General features: G+C 40.5%; 1 protein-coding gene and 2 non-coding genes across 3 annotated transcripts in view; 2 read left to right on the forward strand and 1 right to left on the reverse strand.

The window, feature by feature from the left end:
• Positions 1-2,003: 2,003 nt before the first annotated feature.
• trnat-agu (transfer RNA threonine (anticodon AGU)) lies at positions 2,004-2,077 on the forward strand. The gene has a single exon. It is a non-coding gene; the product is annotated as a tRNA-Thr (tRNA).
• A 164-nt stretch (positions 2,078-2,241) lies between these two features.
• trnas-uga (transfer RNA serine (anticodon UGA)) lies at positions 2,242-2,323 on the reverse strand. The gene has a single exon. It is a non-coding gene; the product is annotated as a tRNA-Ser (tRNA).
• A 5,738-nt stretch (positions 2,324-8,061) lies between these two features.
• Positions 8,062-24,787, forward strand: part of zanl (zonadhesin, like) — a 30,469-nt gene continuing 13,743 nt past the window's right edge. The window contains exons 1-25 of the mRNA XM_054601072.1: positions 8,062-8,123; positions 9,225-9,247; positions 11,834-11,983; positions 12,147-12,412; positions 13,031-13,115; positions 13,299-13,451; positions 13,614-13,781; positions 13,877-13,974; positions 14,055-14,133; positions 14,223-15,170; positions 15,271-15,464; positions 15,567-15,708; positions 16,020-16,264; positions 16,936-17,084; positions 17,238-17,366; positions 17,563-17,701; positions 17,895-18,036; positions 18,862-19,058; positions 19,319-19,457; positions 20,020-20,136; positions 20,422-20,546; positions 20,990-21,135; positions 22,136-22,279; positions 22,668-22,775; positions 23,830-23,999. Coding sequence (XP_054457047.1) covers positions 8,062-8,123; positions 9,225-9,247; positions 11,834-11,983; positions 12,147-12,412; positions 13,031-13,115; positions 13,299-13,451; positions 13,614-13,781; positions 13,877-13,974; positions 14,055-14,133; positions 14,223-15,170; positions 15,271-15,464; positions 15,567-15,708; positions 16,020-16,264; positions 16,936-17,084; positions 17,238-17,366; positions 17,563-17,701; positions 17,895-18,036; positions 18,862-19,058; positions 19,319-19,457; positions 20,020-20,136; positions 20,422-20,546; positions 20,990-21,135; positions 22,136-22,279; positions 22,668-22,775; positions 23,830-23,999 — 4,318 coding nt within the window. The remainder of the gene's footprint in view (positions 8,124-9,224; positions 9,248-11,833; positions 11,984-12,146; positions 12,413-13,030; positions 13,116-13,298; positions 13,452-13,613; positions 13,782-13,876; positions 13,975-14,054; positions 14,134-14,222; positions 15,171-15,270; positions 15,465-15,566; positions 15,709-16,019; positions 16,265-16,935; positions 17,085-17,237; positions 17,367-17,562; positions 17,702-17,894; positions 18,037-18,861; positions 19,059-19,318; positions 19,458-20,019; positions 20,137-20,421; positions 20,547-20,989; positions 21,136-22,135; positions 22,280-22,667; positions 22,776-23,829; positions 24,000-24,787) is intronic.

A 24,787-nucleotide genomic window follows, 5' to 3' on the forward strand; every position in this document is an offset into this window, starting at 1 on the left:
AATGTTTCAAACTGCAGCTTTAAAGGGATGCATTCTGTGGGTTCGTTTTAGGATTCAAGTTAACAGTAAATCAAGATGTGTGCTGACATTTCCTTTGGTGACTGCTGGGAGCTTCCTAAATAACTTGGACTTTAGTTAATGCTGGTAAGTGAAATAAGTTTTTGGTAAAAGATTAAATGCAGAGTAGAAGTAGACCCAGAGGAAGGATGAGGGGTGATGAAGACGTGGATCACATCGTGATGTAAAGATGAGTCAGAAACGTGCTGTGTCACATTTAATCTCTTCTAACATGACAAATTATTTCACATAGCGTCTGACAAATCTGACTCATGATCTGCTGTGAGTGAAAACACACTGTATTTTATATTTAGGTCGTTACCTGATACATGCAAAAAAACCTTGAACTCCAGTTAACACCAGGTGTGACGGGAAATGACCAAACACACACGTGCACTCTGGGCTTTGGATCACTGACATGCCTCACAGTTCAGTTCAATGATTGAATTCCAAATCTTTTCTTATTATTATTCACAACCACATTCACAATTTAATAAAGACACATCATGCAGGTCCACGTCCCCGCTAAACAAAGACCACCTCAGAAAATTCAAACTAAATTGCTACCTAACAAAACGTAAATAATATGACTATTTACTATTATTATTATTTCTAATAATTGTTTATTTAGTAAAGAGATTGTTTCAGGTTTGAGGTACTTATCTAGGGTCAGTCTATTACGTACAGTGGTTGGTGGTCAGCACTGTTACCCTTCAGAAAGGGGTTGTCTGACAGTGAAAATATTCTAAATATAACGCACACTTAAACCGATGTGGATATATTGAGGTGGGCCTTTTTTTCAAGGTGGCTTCAATACGTTTTTCTGCTGCTGAAGAAACACACACAGGTGGGAAACACACAAGGGCAGGAAGTGAAGACTGACAGGAGAGACAAAATGTTAGTGCCAAGATAAAACAGAAAAGAAAATGAAAACATATATGCTTGTGTGTTCTCAGTTTGACATCAACAATAGCTTTACTTGGTGTAAATTGTGATTTCTAATGTAAGCTGTTAGAATATCATATATGTGCATGCAGATGGATGATTACAATCAACTACTAAACAGAATATATTTTACAATTTAAATACAGATTTATTTTTATACACTATAAGGCTCATGTGAAAGTGTGCATTCCAAACAGGGAATGTTCCAATAATAGATAATGAATGTGGACAGAGCTGAATGTGGTTAGAGAGGAGGAAGATGAGTGGCCTTGTGGTTTCGGGGGTAGTAACAGGAAGAAGCTCATGGATAATGAAAGTTACACACAGGAGAAAATATGTGTATTCAATTTACAAGAAATGTTCCAAATTTAGAATATTTTGAGCACTTTTTTGTAGTCCCTGAGGGGTGTATTTCACTTTCCAGGCATTATTTCGGATTGCGTAAGTGTGGACTTTTTTAGCGATTATGCAACTCTGCGATTCACTTTTAAATGACGTGGCAGCGACAGGCCGTGCTGTCTGTGACAAAAATGTTTGATAAAAAAAAAATTAAAAAAACGTAACAAAAGCATGTGTGACAAAATAACCTCAGCTACAGATTACATGGTTTTCATGGGCCCTGTTGCCTAGGTCGAAAACGCGCTTCCATGCTCATCTATAAGGTAGGCAGGGTATATATGTATAGTATGATATATATTATATGCCACTCAGATCAACGTCCCCCGGTCAGGATCATTTAAACTGGACATTGCAAACAAATGCAAACGGCCAACGTTGATTGCATGGCTTCTTAGCGCCACTCTGTGGTATCATATTGTTACTACAGAACAGCCGCTGTAAGCCAGTCAAGCCGAATACGATCCATTTCAAGTCTCTCTGCTGTGATAAGCAAATCGAGGCTCTGATATGCGTACACTAAAAAAATGACGTAGCACAACACAGTAACGTTCATGTAACTGTTATTCGTATATAACTTGTTATATCAGAGCCGTCAGATAGGCGGCGCCGTGGCTTAGTTGGTTAAAGCGCCTGTCTAGTAAACAGGAGATCCTGGGTTCAAATCCCAGCGGTGCCTTTTGTTTTAGTTTGCTTTTTGTGTTGCTGAACATGTTCATAATTCTACAACTATTTTTCTCGACGATGCTCTACCCATAGAATGTATGTGGATGAATTATCCTTTCCAGGAACATTTCTGGTAAAATGTCACTTCCGTGTTCGAGCATCACCGTGCGAAAATATCGCTGCGAGCAGGGTTCGAACCTGCGCGGGAAGATCCCATTGGATTTCAAGTCCAACGCCTTAACCACTCGGCCATCGCAGCCGGTGAGTACATGTTCATATACATTTTCTATTTGTTTTCAGATATCACGGCACTGCAGACAACTGAACTGGAACGTTTTGTAATAGGCGGGGGCCACTGGTATTTAGCACCGACCTCCCACTTTCTGAGCACACAAGAATTATGAAGAACAACAAAAAAACGTAGATATACGTGGTTCTCAGAAGACAGCGACGCTACAAACGTATGATGATCTTGGAGAATATAATACATTGCTGTAAATGAAACTACCAACATTATTTAAAGGAGTTACAATTAACACAACTTAAATCTAACCACACCTAAAACTCTGCCCATCCCATCGGATCACTGAGGCACACAAACCCCTCCACCAATTTAAGGTGGGGATTAATTGGAGATTAACAAAATCATTTTCTAGAAAGTTCTAAACTATAATAAGCCCAATGTACACCAGTGAGACCTCACAAAAAGAGCAATAGTATATAAAATGTGTAATTTCATACAAAATAGAGACACTAGAAATAGAATCATACCACTATATGGGCTTTATTAGAGACACAGCCAAGGCTTAAAGTACTATTCATTAAAATGCACTTAATTGCTGGCAATAAATGTATTGCCATGACATGCAAGAATGATGACCCGCCCTCCACGTCCGTGTGGTTTAAGTAGTCTCATACATGGTCTGTGAAAAAAATGATCTTTCATTTAAAAGGAAGCCCACATCTTCTTGAGTAATTGAGTGACTTTAAGAAATGCTTCTCTTTCGTAAGACATATGTCATCATCAAGATATGATAAGATATGTTGCCATGACAATTCAAATGTGATGCATTTTCTCATGTACTTGGACTGTGCTTAAATTTTTATTTACATATCTGAACCACACCCAGTTTGTTGCTAAGGTGATGTGTGAAGAGTGTTGTATGTTGGTACAAAGATCAGTGATTCATTAGCTGACTGGCACTCCCTCTGGGTGTTTCCGTGGATGCCTATTATGCAAAAGGCTGATCGTGTAGTATAAGTAATTAAGTATCAAGTATTTCTGAATGTTACATTCAAGTGTACTCCAGAAGAGTTCAAGCATAAATTAATAGATACAAAATAAATGATGTTCTATTCAAAGTGACCAGTAGGCAGTGCATTATCTGGATATTTCATCACAAACAAGTAGGCTGAGTATCAGTATCAAGAAATTGCATAAATTGCAAAGAGTCAAATCCTGATGTGGAAAATTGATCATACTTTATTCATTTATTGGTTTATTTGGTAGGGACAGTGCACATTACAAAACATTTCTGTAAATGCGCCAGAGTTAGCCAAAGAGGCTATTTTTCATCTGTGGTCCCTAGACAGATGTTACAAAGTCACCCTAAAAACATAATATATGATTAAAGCATGCAGAGTATGTAAAATAGTGTAATTTCAGTCTGACAGGGCTAAACAACAATAAAAGAACAAGTTATATTTTTGTAGTGTTCTTTTATATAATGACTGTAGGGGTTTTAGAGTAGTGGTGCTAGCCTGTGACCAGGTTGTTAAACAGTAAGTGAAATGAGAAACAACCATAGAAAGCATGTATATCTTAACTGCCTCTGTTGACATGTAATCTCGTGTGAACCTGAAATTTAAAAGTTACAGACCTTTTTCACCTGTGTTTTGAACGATAATTTGGAATCAAAAAGTACTCCGAGATACTTGTTTTCCGGTACTACTTGTAGGCTACAGGTAGTACCGGAGTAGTAGTACTCCCGAAATACAAAAACATCAGGACATGCTGATGGAAGATCATTAATATATAAAGAAAATAGCTAAGGGCCCAGGATGGAACCTTGTGGGACACCTGTGGACAAATGGAGGGCAGGTGATTGATGGTTCTGTACTTGGACATACTGGGATCTTTTACACAGATATGATTCAATCCATTGAAGTGTACCTGAAGAGAAATTGTAGCTGGGCAACTTGGACAAAAGAATACTATGGTTAACAGTGTCAAATGCCTTCTTGAGATCAAGAAATACAGCTCCAACAACACCCCCTGTGTCTTCCTCAATGTCTATTCCCGACAGTAGATCACCCCAGTTAATTTATTCAACAGCATGTTTAAAGTTATCTTGTTGGTTTTTGGGGATTCTAAAAGATTCATGATCCCTGACAGAAGGCCTAAATCTTTTGCTGGTTAGTTTTCTGGCTACCAGAGTCAGATTGTGGTCAAAAGGCCAGTTAACCTATGGAAAGTTCTCTCAGGTCTGTTACTAAATATTAAGTCAATTTGAGTCCTGGTGGTATTAGTTATTCTTGTGGGCCCACTGATCAGCAGCACAAGGTCAAAGTTACCAGTCATCAGTTTAAGATTCTTTCTGGATGATCTGTCCTCCCAGTTTATGTTAAAATCACCCATAATAATAACTTCTTTACTGAAATTACATTATTTTAATAGTCAAATCAAATTATATATATCAAATTCCTCATAGGAACTACTATTGGAAGAGGGAGGCCGATAAATTACATTAAGTGTGAATGACATTTGTGGTGATAAAATGATAACCAGACCTATGCATTCCAGTTCTTTACAGACAGACCACTGGATTTCATTACACCGGAAAATATCTGTCACATAGATCATGACGCCGCCACCCTTTGATCCTACCCTAGCCCTCCTGTATATATTAAAACCTGGCACTTTTAATGCCGCTGATGGGGCATTTTTGTGAAGCCAAGTCTCGGATAAACAAAGGAAGTTTAGATTGGAGTCAAGCAAAAGATGATGGACTTGATAGCTTTTAGAATGAATACTTCTTATGTTCAGATGCCCACCTAAGATACCTTTTGGCTTGACTTTAGGATCCCACACTGTTCTTGAGGGATTGACAGTCCGGAAGTGGGCCCACACTCTGGCCAACATCCCAGCTCTGGTGGACACAGATGCCCCTATAGGTGCCTAATGTGCAAGGGAACATAATAAAGAACCCTTTCAATGGAGGAAATGTGATGAAGTACCCCGTAGGCCAGGGTGCCCTTCCAGTGGAGAAAACATAATGAAGTACCCTCTAGGCTAAACAGCCCTTCTGGTGGAGAAAAAATAATGAAGCACCCCGGCTAGGGTGCCCTTTGGGTTTAGAACATGTGATGAAGTATCCTCTAGTCTTTGGTCCCGTTTTAGTTGAGAAAATGTGATCAAGTGCCCTGTAAGGTTCCCTTCCAGTGGAGAAAACTTGTTGCAGGGCCCACTAGGCTGCCCTACATGCTAGAAAACGTTTTTGCATGATGGTGCCCCTTAGACAGTTTGAGTCCGCTACTGTACGTTTGGAATGTTTGGCTTTTACTGAGCACGGAGCTTTCATGCCACTGATTCACATGGTTTCATATATTTGAGAAAATGCACCTGCCAGCACAAATCCACATACATTAGACATTTGTGTTTCAATTGTCAGTTTTCCCCACAGGTCACCGGACATAGTTGTTCTTAAACTTTAGGCCCAAGACCATCTAATTATTGGGCCATTAATTTAGAATACCATGCAGATGATACAGTTATCAGTCATGACACCTTTAAAAATCAATCATTTCATTAAATCACGTCAGCAAAGTGCCAACACATGCAATGATGAAACAAGCAGCAGAATACAACACACGTAAGTCCTCTAACCCTGTAAGGCCCAAAATTAATTTTCTGATACTCCCCTTGGCACAATAAAATGAAAAATAAAGGACATTTAAAGTAAATTAAAATCTATCAGACTGCAACCACAACCCTCAGAAAGTACACAGAATTCCCTCTGTCATGATGAATACCAATACAAATGCTCTCCCCTCACTTTGGAGGAGTTTCCTCCTGTCCCAGTATCTTTATGGCACTGGGACTTCCACACACGCACACAGATAACTGACTCATGTTGATGTCCTTTTTATGATTGTGAAGTCCAATCTCCACCTACAGAACAGCTTGGGTTAAATGTTATTTTTTATGCTTCATTTTTACATGCTGCTCTGACAAGTTGAAAACAGGACTGCTTATGTATTACTCAAATGATTTTACTCATTTTGAAAGGATCCACAGTATTATTTATTATTTTAAAGTCAGTCAATACATTTAATCAAAAGTATTATATTCAAATATCCCCAGCCTGGATAACCAACTGCCCCAGGGCCCCAGAACCTCAGGGTTCCAGGTTTAACAGCTGGTTTGCTGTCATTTGAATGATCTTAATTTGCCCCCCCTGGTTTATAGAGTCAGCACACTGAGTTTACAATGAAAACAACAAACAAACCGCATTTTGAATTTCACCACGGATCTAATGTTTCTGAAATCTACAACTCTTCATCATTACTTCTACTTTGCAGCTCTCTGATTGGAGATGTTCAGCGTAGTTCATGTTCAAAAGGACTACAAGTATCTCTCTCATCCTTGACCAGATGCACATAGTGGCTGTAAATAATCAATATTAATAAAGTGATTTTTTCTAAAACCTGAATAATTTTTCCTGTGATGGTGAAGGAATCTATTTTGTGAGCGAGGGTCAACACAAGCATAGAAGTACAAACATGCCATCAATCGAATTAATTAAACACATTTTTTTTAAACAAAAAAAAACAAGTCTTTGTTTTCTGAAACAACCGATGGCATCCTGGAGGCAGAGTCAGTCTAAAAACGTATACAGGACGTAGATGATTTCAAGTCAATGGGCTAACACAAAACCAACAGTATGGGCCTTTAAGGCAGTGATTACATCTCCCTTTCACAGATAATGTTCAACAGTGGGAGCGTCACTGGTGATGGAGTGAGCCCAGGATCAAAGTGCACATGGAAAGTTAAGTCAGTCTGGTAAAACTCATGTTTTTTGCAAATCAAAGGTACGTCTCAAGTCTTTACACTGAAGTCCCAAATCCAGTCCCAAGTCATGTTCACAGTCAAGTCCCACGTCAAGTCCTAAACTTTGAGTTTCTGGTCCTCAGCACGTCATAATGCGCTCTTCACCAAATTCAATGCCATTTTAAAAGCCATCATGTTTTTTAAAACTTTGCCATAAAAAAAAGGATTTGTTGTTGACTTGCTGGGAGTGAATAGGGTAAACGTGAGTTGATTCAGGAAATTACTGACATGAAATACTCCGTAGCACACTTTTTAAATACCATACTTTTTAATCTTTGAGTCTGGGGGGAAAGGTATCAAGTAAACTCAAGTCTAAGTCAAGTCAGGAGTCATTGGTGTCTAAAGTCTAAAGTCATCAAATATGTGACCTGAGTCAAATCGATACCTTACTGTATTTCCAGTTCACACAAATAATGCAAAAAGAGTCTTTTTCTCACTCACATCAGTACATTACAAGTACATTATGAAAAGGTCTGTCCATGTGATCAAAGTGTTCTGTTTATTATACAATGAGCCCCATAATGTCTCACTGTACAAGCTGGTTATTTGTAATATAATGTTTCAAAGGCATCCCCACCCACCCTGTGAACTGCTGACAGGTCAAAAAGCACAAATACACACACACACACACACACACACACACACACACACACACACACACACACACACACACACACACACACACAAGCTCTGATACACACCTACAAAATCACACCCAACGAGAACACACCCTGTCCCTATCGCTAACGGTTACTCATTTACACATTTTGCGACGTCAAGTAATGCAAGAATTCAGCATCCACGTCCCCCACCCACCCAACACCATCTTATCCCTCTATATAAAGTCCTGTCCCTCTGTCTTCCTCACCTCCTAACTACGGTTAGCCATGGATACACTAAAGGTTCTAGTTCTGCTTTTGTGGATGTGTGGAGGACAAGCAGAGTACAGGTGAGACCCCAAAAATATCACATCTAACATGACTAATTACTCTTGTTACACGATTTATGATTTTGTCACACCAACACTTTGAAAATGAGTGGTCAATTTATAATTATACGAAAAAGTAACACGTTTCTAAATGTTTTCATCAATTTTAAAAAGGGTCAATAACTCCTTTTCTGTCAATCCACTAATCTAATACAAGGTTTTTTATTGAGATCTCTGCATGTATCATTGCTCTATTCATTCAGAAGCGTGACGTGTGTTTGGAGTGGAATTTTATTTAATTTTTTACATTTTCTTAATTATTATTTGTTTTAAATTAAAATACATTTTTCTTTCTTATCCTGTTAATAACATTCCTGAGAATCCAGACCATCGGGTTGGGATCTGCTGTTCTGTGGTATCAGTGTGAATTCATGTTAAATCCCTATAAAGATAGTACCTCAAGCAATAGTGACTTTATGGGGACTTTATAGTACGTAATGATATTTTATATCTGATATTTCAGTTATTGTTGTTTTTCTACTGTTTCTTATTGCTTATTTATAATACTTGTTTTTTTATTTCATTTTTTATTTTTATCTTTCTTTTACTATGTCTCTTTTTTCCCCGCTGCGGGACTAATAAAGGATTATCTTATCTTATCTTATCTTATCTTATGCAGTATGACACTTCACACAAATGCTGGCAGTGTCCCGTTTCTCAAGTCCGACAGGATTCATGCATGGGTCACAATTATCATTATTTGTTTTGATGAATTGAACCTGTTAAAATTAACGGGAGAGGGAACTGTCTCATGTTGCTGATTGCAGCTTGGATGTTGCTAATTTGATGAAATAAGCACTTGCTTTTGTTGACCTTAGATAAATCTATACTTTACATTTGAGGCGCACAGTATATTTATCCTTATCCATCTGGACATTCCTCACACAGCCATAGAGGTGATCCTTAAAGTGTTTAAATTTATAATTCTTCCCTGGTAACATTTTGGATATCGATCTCTCTCAAGACATTTTAGGCTTCTTCATATGAAGTGAAACAAGCTGCTTTTAACCAAACTTGACAAACAAATCTGAATCTGTTCATGTGTCTCTCTCTCTTTTTCAGCCAGCAGAAAACACAGAGAGATGGTAGGTTGATTTTCATCATGCAATAAATTCTGTGTCTTTTGAATCTAAATATTATTATTTGTATAAGTTGGATGGCAGCTCACGCAGTGCTGAGACAGTAGCACGGCACGTGACTCCACCACACTGTCCTCAGCATGGACGTGGAATTCATTGCTTTACAGCAGCTTATCTTCAATATCCATAACCACCAACCCTTTTACACTGTGAAAATGTGTTGAAACAGCCCTTTAAAATCCCTCCCTCTAAGAAAGGGTGGGTATGCTAGTGAACAATAATCGGACACCACGATGAGTAAACAGAACTCAGCAGTAAGTTTATAGGCAAGATCATTGTAATGACGCACATTTAATAGAAACACCTTTACTATTGCGGGCATTCAATCGTATTCTGTTTGAAATGTTCTTGAAACTGGGTGAACTCTCAATAAAATCTAATATTTCTCTTACCAAAAATAAGAAGAATGTTCTGTTCAGTTTTTCTTTGAGGCCTCTCCCCCCTCACTCCTACCACACTGATAGCAGGGCAGGTGAAGAACTGTAAGGGTCCTCAATCCAGGTCACCAGTCACATGGGTGGCTCACCCTCCGCCGTCAGGGAGAGAATCCCAGCCAAATCCAGAACCCAGAATTCATGGGTATCCAAAAACCTAGCCTGTATAACAAAAACACAGCTCATATGGCATTTGTAAATCTATTAATCTCTTCTAAGTTTACAGTTTTAATTTTGTCAATATCCAACAAACAAATCTTCAATGCTTGACCCATGAATGTAGGAATATTCTTCATTGTAAAGTGTTAACAAACTATTAAATAACTATTAATCATTAAACACTTTGAATTGTAGATGATTGTGAGAACCACTTCAACATTAATTACTCACCACATTTGAATAATGTAAGTAAGACAGTGTGAACATAAACTTCCCTGTCACAATACTGACACCTCGTTCTCACTGCACAACAGCAGCACAATGATTAGCTTCATAGACTACGAAAGTCAAAAAAACTATTTCTACCTCTGTTCACAAAATGTAAATTACGGACACACACATATTCATATTACACACACATGTTTTAATTCCCCTCTATCGTTAGAGAAATACCACATTATATTAAATTTGTGCTACATCTTGGTGGCTAAAGCCCTGCGAGGGCTATGCTAATTCACAGAGCTAGTAGCATGTGGCTAATGCGCTGTAAGCGGCAAGTGCTTAGATATTCGTATCTCACTGAGAAAAGAAGGAATAAAATGAGAGTCCGTTGTTCTCTGAGTCTTTCAGTAGTTAACTGAACTCTTACTTGCTCAAATTGTTTTACATCAAGTACAAGTAATGTGATGTATGTATTATCACTCCGTAAATTTGGTATCTCTGCCGTTCTCTCTTCACACTCCACTTGCCGTCACATCAGAACACGTCTCTCTATCCTGAGTGAAGGAGTCGGGACTTGCGTTGATTTGCACCTATGGCAATCAATTATTCCACATTGAACCAATAAGTTTGTTTGTTGTCGAGTTTCTTCCAATAGAACACTTACTTGTGCAAAATCAGAACTCTGAGGTTAAAACTAGACTAATTAATTAAATACAGAATAAAACAAAGGGGAATAAAATAAATGATGGTTATTAATCATGTAAAAAGAGTGATCAGTGAATGGAGACAATTCTAAATGTTATAGTAACTATTTTCTAATGGGTTACACCAGCATAGGTGCTAGCTTTAGATTTCTAAACTAGAGCAAATTGCTAGGATCAGACAAAATATAAGTCTTTGTATTTATGTTACCATCACAGTCTTAAACTTACAGGTGACTGAATAACTGAATTCAGCTTTGGAGGCGGGGCCCTGTTGAGAAGTGAAAGTTGATCAATGGTGCATTGAAGCCCAAATGGCCAGACCTCAGCGTTTAAATTTACCCAGTTCTTCTGCATCTATTCTGCAACATACATATCAGGGATTTTACAACTCTTTGGGGCTAGTGGTTAAAATAAGGGCTATCAAAGTGTTAGTACTGGGAAGTTGATTTATGTGAAAAAGCATTTATCCACTGATTAACAGACGTCTCTTCCTAATGTAAATCTAAAGGAAAAGTATTTCTTGGGCCCCATGGCACTGCAGAAATTGTAATTATATGGTTTTGGCCATCATAAAAATTGGCTTCAAAGCCCGGCTCTCTTCTTAGGGGCTTGAGCTGTGTACATTACTGGAGACACTCCTTAGGGCCGGTAAAATTCCTTTTCATATCTTTTGTGTTAAACAAATGTTGATTTACAGTTAATATTCTTTTTAAAAACCCTTTGAACGTTTAAAGAAGGAAATTTAACACTATATACCAGTGAAACTAAATGTGATTTTATGTCAATATATACCCAGACTTCAGTGTGACTCTTCTGTTACCAAACCTATTCTCATCCAATCATCCTTTTAGAAACACTCATCGTGTACTGGCCCAGAATCCCAGAAAGCAAGATCTTGCTAACAGCTGCATTAAATTTGACCACATATTGTTTTTGGTGGTAAATTATATCAAATACTGTTATTGACCTCTGTGATATCCTTTTGTCTTTCTGCCTGTCTTGTGTTTCACCAGCAGTAGTGCTGACTGCCTGTGACTTTAACCAGAACAGTGAACCATTCTGCGAGTTCAGTCAGGACACAACAGACAGCGGTGACTGGACCCGACACAGAGGTTTAACCCCGACACCCGGCACTGGCCCCAATGGGGACTACCCTGATGGAGGTCAGTCCTGAATGCATGGTTTATCTTAAATATCTAATTTCCGTACTATAAGCATAACCAGTAGTGGTGACCAGGCCATGATTGAGGTTGATTGAGAGTCTCAAAATGGAAACACCCAATTATGACTCAATACAAGTCCTCTTCTGTCTCAATCTGTCTGCAGCGGGCTACTATATCTACCATGAGGGTGACAATGTGGCAAATGGACAGAAGGTCCGTCTGCTGAGCCCTACCCTTTCATCGTCGGCCTCTCGGATCTGTGTCCAGTTCCGATACTACATGTACGGCTCAGATAGTCAGAATGTGTTGAGGGTTCTGGCCAAGAGGCCCGGCGTTGAGGAGGAGGTCTGGAAGAAGATAGGTATCCAGAGTCCATCCTGGCTAAAGGGCTCTGTCACCGTGTCCAAACCCAGCAGTCAGAGCGTCACTGTAAGTGTATGATGCTGCTTTAACCAGCAACAATGGGGAAGTATAGCTGAAAGCAGCAATATTGCAACAAGGATCAAGTCCCAGCAATTTTAACTTTTTTTTTGTTATCCAGAATTCACTATTAAGTACAGACAGGTGCATTGCATTAAACAGCACACTGTCAGTCACGTATAACTAAAAAGTACAATTCATCCTGACATCAATGATTTTTTTTTTTTAAAATTAAAAAAAACACTTTTCTCCCCAATTAAATCTGCATGGCTTTGACAGACCTTCCTAATGCACAGACATTAAATCAAGACCCATGGTAAAAAGTTATATTTATTAAAGCTGCATATGCTTAATTGGGTGGGTCGCCCAGGAACCAAATACATTGGTATTTATAAAAAAGCTGATTAAAATAGCAAGACAAAACAATGATATTCTGTCACTGTCTTGTGAGCGAAGAACTATAGCATTCATCTAAATGAGCGACAACTCACTTACCGAGTTAACTGCCACAATAATTGATCCAATCTAACCAGATTACCAAAGTGGAATTAATCTAAAACTCATGTGCAAAGTACAACTGCTGTATTATTATCATGTAGGCTGATAATGTATGCTCTGTGCCTATAGATTGTGTTTGAGGCTCAGAGAGGCTTCAGTGATTCCTGTGACACAGCTTTAGACAACATCGTCATCACTGAAGGAGCATGTCCCGGTTAGCTAACACACACACGCACGCACGCACACACACACACACACACACACACACACACACACACACACACACACACACACACACACACACACACACACACACACACACACACACACACACACACACACCATGGCACTAACACAAATTACTGTATCACTGATTGTCCAAATGTTTTGTTCACAGCTTGTGTGTCTGACTGTGATTTTGACACTTTTGGTGAGCTGTGTGGGTGGACGAGTCACACTGAGAATCCTAATATATTTGGCTTTGATCAGTGGAATGGACCAACTGAAACTGAAGGCACCGGGCCTGATGATGACTTCTCCAAACCTGGATGTACGTGGTTCTTCTTTTTTGCTTAACATCAAAAAATGTCAACACATATGAACACATCTTTCCATTGTCTTTGTATACATTTTGCCATATTCTTTATTTGATTTGATTTTAATTAATTCTTACCGAGTTGAAAATTGTTTATCTTGATCTTTCTATACATAGTTGGCTCATACATGTTGATGGATTCTATCGAGGCTATCCCTGGAGTCAAGTCTCAGATTAAAAGTCCTCTAATAACCCCCTCCTCTGGATGTCTGGACCTCACCTTCCACTACTACTTGTATGGCACCAGCACTACGATGGAGCTCAGCGTCCACACCATCACCACGGGTAAAGGATTGCATTTATCCTAATGTCCATACAGACAGCAACACAGATATCATTAAAATGTTTGTTTCGCTTGAATTTATTTTTCGGTTGACCAGGTGGAAGCCTTGGACCTGCTCTCTACACTGTAAGAGGTAACCAAGGTCAGGGCTGGAAGCCTGCAGAGGTCCAGTACTTGGGATCTGCTGACATTCAGGTAAATACTTCAACTCTATCTGTCTTTGTATGTATGTTAATGATGTGCACAGGTTTGCATTAACTTTCTTGTTATTTCAGTTTGTGATCGTGGGTACCTATGGAGAAACTCCTCAAACCGATATTGCTGTTGATGCTGTGTGTGTCATGGCCTGCAAAGGTGAGAAACAAGTTCTTCTCTGCACCATCAAAAAATGTTATGTCCATGACAGGTGTTTTTATAAGAAACTATTTATTTTTCATATATAGCTCAGCCAACAACTCCTCTACCACCGGTAACAACTCCAGGTCCAACCACACCAAAGCCATCAACTCCAGGGCCGACTACACCTAAACCAACAACTCCAGGTGCATCCACACCTAATCCATCAACTCCAGGCCCGACTACACCTAAACCAACAACTCCTGGTCCGTCAACACCAAAACCATCAACTCCAGGCCCAACTACACCTAAACCAACAACTCCTGGACCATCTACACCTAAACCAACAACTCCAGGCCCGACTACACCTAAACCAACAACTCCTGGTCCGTCAACACCAAAACCATCAACTCCAGGCCCAACTACACCTAAACCAACAACTCCTGGTCCGTCAACACCAAAACCATCAACTCCAGGCCCAACTACACCTAAACCAACAACTCCAGGCCCGACTACACCTAAACCAACATCTCCCGGTCCATCAACACCGAAACCATCAACTCCAGGCCCGACTACACCTAAACCAACAACTCCCGGTCCATCAACACCTAAACCATCAACTCCAGGCCCGACTACACCTAAACCAACAACTCCTGGACCATCTACACCTAAACCATCAACTCCAGGCCCGACTACACCTAAACCAACAACTCCCGGTCCATCAACACCTAAACCATCAACTCCAGGCCCGACTACACCTAAACCAACAACTCCTGGACCATCTACACCTAAACCATCAACTCCAGGCCCTACTACACCTAAACCAACAACTCCTGGTCCGTCGACACCTAAACCATCAACTCCTGGCCCGACTACACCTAAACCAACAACTCCTGGACCATCTACACCTAAACCATCAACTCCAGGCCCGACAACACCTAAACCAACAACTCCTGGACCAACCACACCAAAGCCATCAACTCCCAAACCAACTACACCTAAACCAACAACTCCTAGACCAACTACTCCTAGACCAACTACAACAAAGCCACCAAGTATGACCTTTTTGTTTTTGTTTTACAATAATACTTCATTCAATTCTTTCTTACATTTAATTTGACCATCTACTAATTTATTTTTTGTTCTGCTGTATAGAACCATGCCCTCCTGATGCAGAGTATATAGAATGTGGTCCAGCTTGTATCCCCACCTGTATGGAACCTTCCACCAACTGTTCTGGATCCTGTATCAGTGGCTGTTTCTGCAAACCAGGGTTTGTCTTCAAGGGACGGCGCTGTGTCCCATTGGAGAAATGTGGCTGTCTGGATGACCAGAATAACTATTATGAGGTCAGATGTCCTTGTTAGTATCCCCATATGCATACATTCCTGTTTAGTAAAAATATATAATGTTAAATCTCACGGTTGATCCTTCGTTCAATTCTGTTTTAGCCTGGCGAGATTGTATTTGGAGATGGCTGCTTAAAGCTGTGTCGCTGTGCAGGGAACTACACTCTGGAATGTGTTGACAATGCGTGTGACCCCACTGAAGAGTGTCGCAATGTCAATGGTGTTGCAGGCTGCTATCCTAAAGGTAATAATATCTGGTGAACTGTCAAATAATTGGTACAGGAACTAGTACTAGCAGTTGTCCCACCACATCCGAAGGCAGAAGTGTTTCAACTTTTCCCCACAGCCACACACAAAGGCGTAAAGTCAGTCAAATTTAAAAAAATGTGCTGCTTCAGATATACAAGTTCTTGTGTTTGTAAACTGGATTATTTTGACTAATGTTAGAAAACTTTTGATTTTTCTGTGTAGCTGACATTCTCTTCTTGTGCTACTTTTTAATTACTTTTTAACATTAACAAAATAACTGCTAACATACAGTTTCTTATACCTTAGGTACATCATCATGCATAGCGACTGGTGATCCCCACTACACCACCTTTGACAAACGAAAATACAACTTCATGGGCAACTGCAGCTATTTGATGTCTCGACCCTGCAATGAAACAACTCTGCCACACTTTGAGGTCCATGCGGACAATGAACATCGTTTTAACAGTCCCACCATCTCCTATGTGAAGGCCGTGCATGTGTTTGTACACACGGTGAAGATCTCCATCCTCAAAGGTGGCACTGTACAGGTAATAAATGAGGGGATGAAACTAACTACGTTTTTTAGCAGACTGTAAGGCAGGGTGCAGCCTGGTCTCCTCAAACTTGCAATCCCATTAAACCAAACTGCGTTGTCAATCACATTCCGTGGGGAAAGATTTTTTTTCTCCCAGATTATATTTGTTTTAGACGTATCACAAATACGTTTTGTAATCATTATCCATAGAAGATCTGTATGGAGGAGGTAGGGGTAAACAAACACAGGGCTTGTACCCGGGAGGTTATTTTCCTGTCTGAAACCAAAAATGAATGTTGACTAATTCTACTTTATGTCTGTACCTGAAAGCAAAACAATGTTTTACGAAACCTAACCAAGTAGTTTTGTTGCATTTTTGTTTTGTTGTATTTCACTTCAGGGTAACCATGTGTTTAAAACTGAAACTGTTATCCCGGAGAATATATGTTTCCCTAGAAACATAATTGAGAATTAAGTTTAGTTGTATGGGAACCAAATTTTGAAGATGACAGGATGACAACAATCATACTATTGTAATATCTACAACATAAATACCTGAGCTGTTGTTGAGAAACCATGTGCATTCTCTGCAAATACACCTTGTCATAGAAAGTTTTTAATCATTGAATGTTTCTGTTTCCTTAGTAATCATTATCTTATTTGCACTTGCTTTTATCCGCACAGGTGAACGGGACCAATATAAACCTGCCAGTGACTCCGGCCCCTGGTGTCTCTGTGTTCAAGTCAGGAAAGCACTACACTGTGTCCATGAACTTTGGTGTGACTGTTCGTTATGATGGAAACCACTTCATGGACATCAAAGTGATCAAAGAGTGAGACTTTACATTACACAACATATTTTCAATGGAAATTTTGGAGTGATGCTGACAATAAAGTCGGGTAATCAGCAAAAACACTAGTATTTGGTTGGAATGAAAGCAAGTCACAAACTCTTGGACTAAATTGTTGCTTTTTTTTCCTTGCAGCTATAACAACAAGCTGTGTGGACTGTGTGGAGATTATGATGGGGATTCCAAAGATGACTTCCGTAAACCAGATGGATCATTGACCAACAATGCCAATGACTTTGGACACAGCTGGAACACTGATCCAGAGTGAGTAGCATTGGATTTAGTTGTATGATTGTTTATCTTTTAATGCCGTTTTGATGTATTTAATATTGAATGAGTTGGGTCTCCATACTAAACAAATAGGTATAGATCAATCACCTCATTGTTAGAATTACTAGCAACCAAAACTAACTAACCAACAACACACAGAGGTTCTCTAACTGACTGTCTGTGTGGACAGGTGTAACAAGAAACCCAACACGACCATCCCCGAGTGTGATGAAGGGGAGCAGGAACTGTATGAGAGCTCTGGATACTGCGGCATCCTGCTGGACAAAAAGGGTCCCTTCGCTGTGTGCCACCCCAAAGTCAACCCAAATGTAAGCCACTTCACACACACACACACACACACACACACACACACACACACACACACAGGCCTACGGAGTACAGCAAATAGGAAGCAGTTCCCCCTTTTGAAATAAGGAGACAGATATTACAATTTCTGTTTGACGATGAGGAGACAGACTGAGGCATTGTAACTTAACTAACTGTGTGTTTGTGTTTGTTCAGAATTACTTCAGGGACTGTGTCTTTGACCTGTGTGAGCTGGATGGAGCCAAGCCCATTCTGTGCGAAGCCATAGAGGCATACGTCAACGAATGCCAGGACCGCGGTGTGAACATCAGACCCTGGAGGAATGAAACCTTCTGTCGTGAGTGTTGGGTGAAAGAAAACGGATGGAGAAAATGATAGGTGGATCGATGGATGTAGGGGGGGGCAAGATTAAAGCAACTAGGGAGCCTCTTCCCAAGGCTCAGTAAGGTTATTGTCATGCATTATGTTTTTGGGTTGTCTATCTGTCGGTCCATGCCATTCTTGTGAACTTGATATCTGGGAACGCATTGAGGGAATTTCTTCAAATTTGGCACAAACTCAAGCTTGAACTGATTATAATTTGGTGGTCAAAGGTCACTACGACCTCACAAAACACATTTCAGCCATAATTTGAGACTTTATATTCAAATTATGACAATTTCACACAAATGTCTCATAGGATAAAATGAGGAAGGGATGACATTTTGAGCAGACATGGATGTAAACTACAACTTGACTGGTTGGCAGTAATTTTAGTTGGATCTGGGCTCATATTCGACAAGCTACCCAAACTAGGAAATCACTCCCAATGGGCCAAAAATTCTCAGTCTGATGTAGATTGGCTCTCACTTTAAGGACTCGGAATGGAAAAATATGTTATCAATTTGAGCAGGAATTTAGTATTTTATCAGCACTAGGATAATTTCACATCACCTAACTATTTTAATATACATACATAAAGGCTACATTAAATTTAAAAGCCAAGTGTTACAATCTGCTTTATGAATAGCGTTTTGTACAATTGTTACATGTTTGAATTCATTTAAGCATCATATTTTTGCATGTAACCCTGGCTAGTAATTATAAATCATTAAACGTCTCAGTATATCTCCACGCCCACCACTATCACTGACTTCACTCTCCCATGTCCCACCTGCTGTAGCTCTGAGCTGCCCCCCCAACAGCCACTATGAGCCCTGTGCAGACCCCTGTCAGGAGACGTGCACCGGGAAACCCCCCTCCTGCAGCGGGCCCTGTTCCGAGTCCTGTGTGTGCGATCCTGGCTACGTCCTGAGTGCCGGCAAGTGTGTCAAGAAGAATTCTTGTGGCTGCACACACCTCAACGGCCAGTATTATGAGGTACAGTGAAATGTGTGTGTGTGTGTGTGTGTGTGTGTGTGTGTGTGTGTGTGTGTGTGTGTGTGTGTGTGTGTGTGTGTGTGTGTGTGTGTGTGTGTGTGTGTGAGAGAGAGATTTGTGCATTGTGAGGTTATTGTGGCCTGCTAAACCAGCTTAAATGTGTGTGTGTGTGTGTGTGTGTGTGTGTGTGTGTGTGTGTGTGTGTGTGTGTGTGTGTGTGTGTGTGTGTGTGTGTGTGTGTGTGTGTGTGTGTGTGTCAGCCTGGAGACGAGTTCTATGTGGAGGACTGTAAGCTGAAGTGCAGGTGTGACGCTCCCTTCGTTACCTGCATGCCCACTGATTGTCCCCCAATGCACGAGTGTAAAAGCAAGGATGGAGAGCTGGGCTGCTTCCCCATAAGTAAGTTTACACCACCAGCCAAAATAACTCTGTATGAATCATACAATCATCATGAATCATAAAGTACTTACAATAGCATAATAATGAATTTACATCCCATTGCTACAGCTACTGCTATTGCTATAGCTCAGCAGAAGATGCTGTATCGTCATGAATCTTATGACATGCACACTAATTGCGGCACATAATAATCACTGGCAGGGCTTTAGATCACGGTCTGTAATTACTTGTACCACAGTACGTAACAATACATCGTGGAATGTTAGGGAATAAGGGGGTAACAATGTGGTAAATGATTTATACAGTTTTTGGGGCTACTAGGTCCCTATAGGGGCTCAGTTTGATTATTACCGAACAACAAAGTTAGAAAGTTTGGGGATGATGGAGTAATGAGTTGCTGTTTAGACATGGAACAAACAAACCAATGCTGGATTTTTGTGATTGAACAGAATCTGGTAATTTTACAGACTAACCAGTCTTCTTCTTCTTCTTCTTAAAATGGTGAGTTGCTCTGGCTGCGTTGAATTCTGATGTCTGCCGCTTGTCTCTCTCTCTCTCTCAGGCTCTCAGGACTGCGTAGTGTCCGGAGATCCGCACTACAACACGTTTGACAAGAAGTTCTACAGCTTCATGGGAACCTGTACCTACACACTGGCCAGAACCTGCAGGAACAGCACTGGTAGGTTCAGACATTTAGAGGTGTATTTCATTTCCTGATTTTTTTTAAATTTCATTTTATGTATTTCAATAATTGTCTGTAATCATTGCAACATGTTCAACTTGCTGCAGCTCTTAAAAAGCATTGTCCAACCACATTAAGATGCATGTATTAATTTCAAGTGGTCCTCCAAAATCAGATGTCCAAACACCAGGAGGTGGCACTACAACTACATGATACATTCAAATGACCATAGCGCTCATTAGTCTGTGTTTGACATGAAGTATTTGTACACACCCCGTGCAGGTCCTTGGTTCTCAGTGGAGGGAAAGAATGAGGAGAGGGGGGTGACGGGTGTGTCCTACCTGAGGAAGCTCTACGTCACTGTGAACGGGATCACCGTGACCCTGATGAAGGCCAGAAGGACCCTGGTCAGTGGGGGCAACATTTACACCAGCATACGATGGATTCTGTGTCTATAAATCTACTTTTACAACCTGTCAGTATCACAGGAGGCCCACTTGGCAAGACATGTGTACACACATGTGCTGCACACGCACCAGCTGCATCACTCTCTCTGTATCTTAATCTTCTGGTTCTGTGAAATTACAAGCCCGTCCTTTGTTCTCTTTGCCTTTTTATTTTATCTTATCCCTGACTTTTATCTCTTTTAATGCCATAATCCCAGAAATCTGTCCACACTCGTTTCATCTTCTCCTGTGCTTATCTGTTTGATCCGTCCACAAGTTTTCACAAAGATCTAAATCCCTGTGTGCTGGTTTTTTTTTTTACTCACGTGTCAAATGTGAAAAGCTTGAATATTTATTTTACCTGTTGTCTTCACGTTGTCTTTTTTGCCTCCCCCGTCCGGCAGGTGAACGGACAGCGAGTGGCCCTCCCCCACTCCCCCTCTCCACTCATGTCTCTCAGTCTCGCCGGTCAGTACATCACCCTGCAGACGACCTTCGGCCTTCGGGTGCGCTGGGATGGAAACCATTACGCCCAGATCTCAGTCCCCAGGTTGGTAACGCCCTGCCAGAGGATGACCCCGCTCCCCTTGGTTGCTTGCGTTCATGTGGCATTTTTCCACATGTAAATGCTGTCATCATTTTATAAGAACATTCACTCTCCCAACGCGTCAAATACCAAAGCTTAGTCGGTTAATGTTACTGTTAAATCAACATTGACTTTTGGTTTCACACGGGACACAAACATTGGTCTCCTGTGTCAAAGTTATGTGTTTGTTTGACCCATCCAACCTCCCCTCTCACCTGCCCTGTATGGAATGTCATACTTTTTATAATACCTCAGTTTCTCTTGGCATCTAATAATGAAGCAGATGGGTTTACATTGGAGTTAGTTAATAGCCTTGTATGTCTCATACAGAACCCAAAGGGTTCCTCAGACGCCGAGGACCACTGACCAAGTGTCGGCATTTGACGAGTTGGCAGTGAGAAATATCAGAACTGCGTTCTCCATGTCTTTGGAATCACACAAAATTAGGAAACATATGTATTTCCACAGTGCTTTTGATGAAACATGTGCATAATTCTTCATTTTATGAATCTGTGGATCCGTTCTCAGTCCACACAGCTGCTGCTGAAATGATGAACACTACAAGTTGGTAGACACGTGAAGCAGTCGAGGCACATCCTTAAAGACAGAAGTTTATGGGCTGTGTGCAGCAAATAATGCTATAAACTGCAGAGGGTCATAGTTTAATCTCGATATGTATGTCATGAAAACTGCCTAAGAACTCAGCTGTAACCAAGCTGTAGTTCAAAGGTCACACAGATCAGCTATTTTTCATAAATCCTCCAACATTCTTAATACTTTGCTTATATATCTTCTATTGATGATATCCCGGCTTATGGTATCATATGAAGAGATTTCTGTGTTTTGTCTCTTTGTTTCTCAGATTCCATTAAAGGGCCAAACACTGGTTGACCTTCTAAATTCTTCTTAAGACATCCCTCGTCATCTCTTAATCCCGTTTTCTCCTTGTCTTCGTCCCCCTCAGCTCCTACTACGACCAGATGTGCGGCCTATGCGGTGACTACGACGGCAACCCTGGCAACGACTTCACCAAACCAGATGGCGCTCTGGTGGGAAATGTCAACGACTTCGGGAACAGCTGGCAAACGGAAGAGGATGAGGATGACTCGTGAGTTTACACGCATTTGTTTGCTAAGAATCAAAGGATTTCCTTTGAACTTCCCTGGAAAGTCACATGTAGTCCGAGAATGTGACTAAACTACATGTGACTTGACGCTCTAATCTGTACATGCTTTCAGTTGAACTCAAATAAAATATATTTTTTACATGAACATTATTATTTTTATTAGAAAAAACATTACTATTACTATTCACAGAATGATTATTTTGAGAATATAAATGATTTCGGAGGTGTACCCTGCCTTCGCCCATTGACAGCTGAGACCCCTGCGACCCTTAACTAGATAAGCAGGTTACGGAAAATGGATGGATTGATGGATGGATGGATGGATAAGCAATAAGGTACTTGACCCTGTTGTTTTGTTTGCATTGATCAGGTGCAGCCCAGGCACTAAGCCCGACCCGGACTGTGACCCCAAGCTTGAGGCCGAGGTGGTGAAACCGGACAAATGTGGCAAAATCAAAGACACTGCTGGACCCTTTAGGTGAGAGAGCAGCTTTTTTTCCCCTACTGGCTCAAACATGGAGCTCTATTGAACTACAACCATCACACCACTGAGGTACAGCTGATAGTGTGCATCTACAATCAACACTGCTAGCTCACTTAGCACCTAGCTAACATTACAGCTCAACGCGGAGGACGCCATTAATGTCTCTCGCGCTGTCACGAGTCCCTTGTCCATAAATTGATGTTCATTAGAAATAAAATTGTTCCTTCATGTAACTGCTCACAACAAGGTCTGCGGATTATCTTGAGTAATCATGATTTCTGGAAAGTAACATTGCTGTTGTGTTTTTCAAATGTATTTTTAAATGTAACTCCGCCCAGTTTTGTTATATTGGAGCGAAGGCAGACATCTCTACGGCCGATATCTCCAACACTCGGCTACTCACACCAAAAATGATCTAGAATGATAAATAAATTGACAAGTAAGAGGAAAAGTTTTTTGTTTTTGTTTTGAGGTGTCACTTTAAGTCCTAATTACGGGCTAAACACCAACTGTAACAACCTACATGTCCCATAATGCATCTCAGCAGTGTATCTTGTTCCTACATGGTAAATGCCCTACATGGTAAACTCATCCAGTTTGTAAATCGGGCTTCTGTTATTGAATTATTTTGGTAAAGTTCGTCATCATATGTAATATTTCCAATGACCGTGTATTGGTTCAATGATGATACCTGCTTCACAACTGCAGAGAGCGTGGGTGATTTATTTTCAAAGGGGGTGACCAGTGGTTACAGATAGTGGTATCTTCACAAAGATTGTCTATCTCATTTATCTATTTCAGATTACAGTTATAACTCAGTCTGGTAACATCACATGGACAGCATTGGACTCAAACCCAAAGCACACACCCACATTTATATATTTTATTTTTATATGTATTTTATTGTTTCCCTTCATTGCAAAACTATAAATCTGGTTTAAGTTTTGTTTCTTTCCTTGCCAAGGAGTATGTGGTAAAAGATGAAATCAGCAGCGTGTCATCGGTTGAGTTTTGCTGGACCATCTGAGTGTTTTTCCTCTGCTTTCAGGGAGTGTATCAGTGTGGTGAATCCCACTCCGTTCTTCCAGAGCTGTGTGTATGACATGTGTCAGTTTAACGGCCAGCAACACGTCCTGTGTGACCAGCTCCAGGCCTACACCGACGCCTGCCAGAGCGCCGGAGCCAAGGTCCACCAGTGGAGGTCTCCGAGCTTCTGTCGTAAGTCTTCAGCATTCTGTCCTTTGTCTTCTCGGCTGCTTGGTCCAGAGGGAAATATCTCGACACCTGTTCAGTGGATCGACATGAAATTTCCTTCAGACAGTCATGTTCCTCTTTGGCTCCCTTCTTTGTACCTTTTGTGATCCCCTGACTTTTCACATCAAGTTGAATCATCACATCTTTATTTCAACTTTGATGCATGCTAAACATCACATTAGCATGTAAGCGTGGCATTGTTAGCATTACAGCATAACAACACCTCAATTTTTACATTGAAAGAGATTCAAACAAGGGCCGCGACTACTTTGTTTACTGATTAATCTGATGATTATTCTCTCTTTAAATACATTTAGAGTTGAAATATTCACACTTCAAAACCCCCACATTTTCAATTTACTATCATAGAGAAAATAAAGCAGCTAATTTAAATTGAATTGATTATCAAAAATGTTTGCCCACATTGTTAGTCCAGTACAAACCTGACTATTTATCCAAAGATTTTCTTAATTTGCCATGTTCGGGATGCTTTTGGGCATCAACCACTATAAAACGTAGCGACCAGGTGTCAGATCGTAATCACGCAGCCCAGAGGAAGTTGTAACAATGGCGGACACAGCGCTGAAAAAAATACAAATATAGCGATGCAAAACACCAAGCGGACAAAACATGTGAATCTGTGGTTGGCTTTCACCGGCTGGGGAGGAGGAGCCAAATTTGAATGTTGTGTTAACAAACCACAACCGACAAATCCTCCTCATTGTGCCCTTAAAAAAAGTAGATATGTTGGC

The sequence above is a fragment of the Anoplopoma fimbria genome, chromosome 7 (assembly GCF_027596085.1).
Source record: "Anoplopoma fimbria isolate UVic2021 breed Golden Eagle Sablefish chromosome 7, Afim_UVic_2022, whole genome shotgun sequence".
Lineage (NCBI taxonomy): Eukaryota > Metazoa > Chordata > Actinopteri > Perciformes > Anoplopomatidae > Anoplopoma > Anoplopoma fimbria.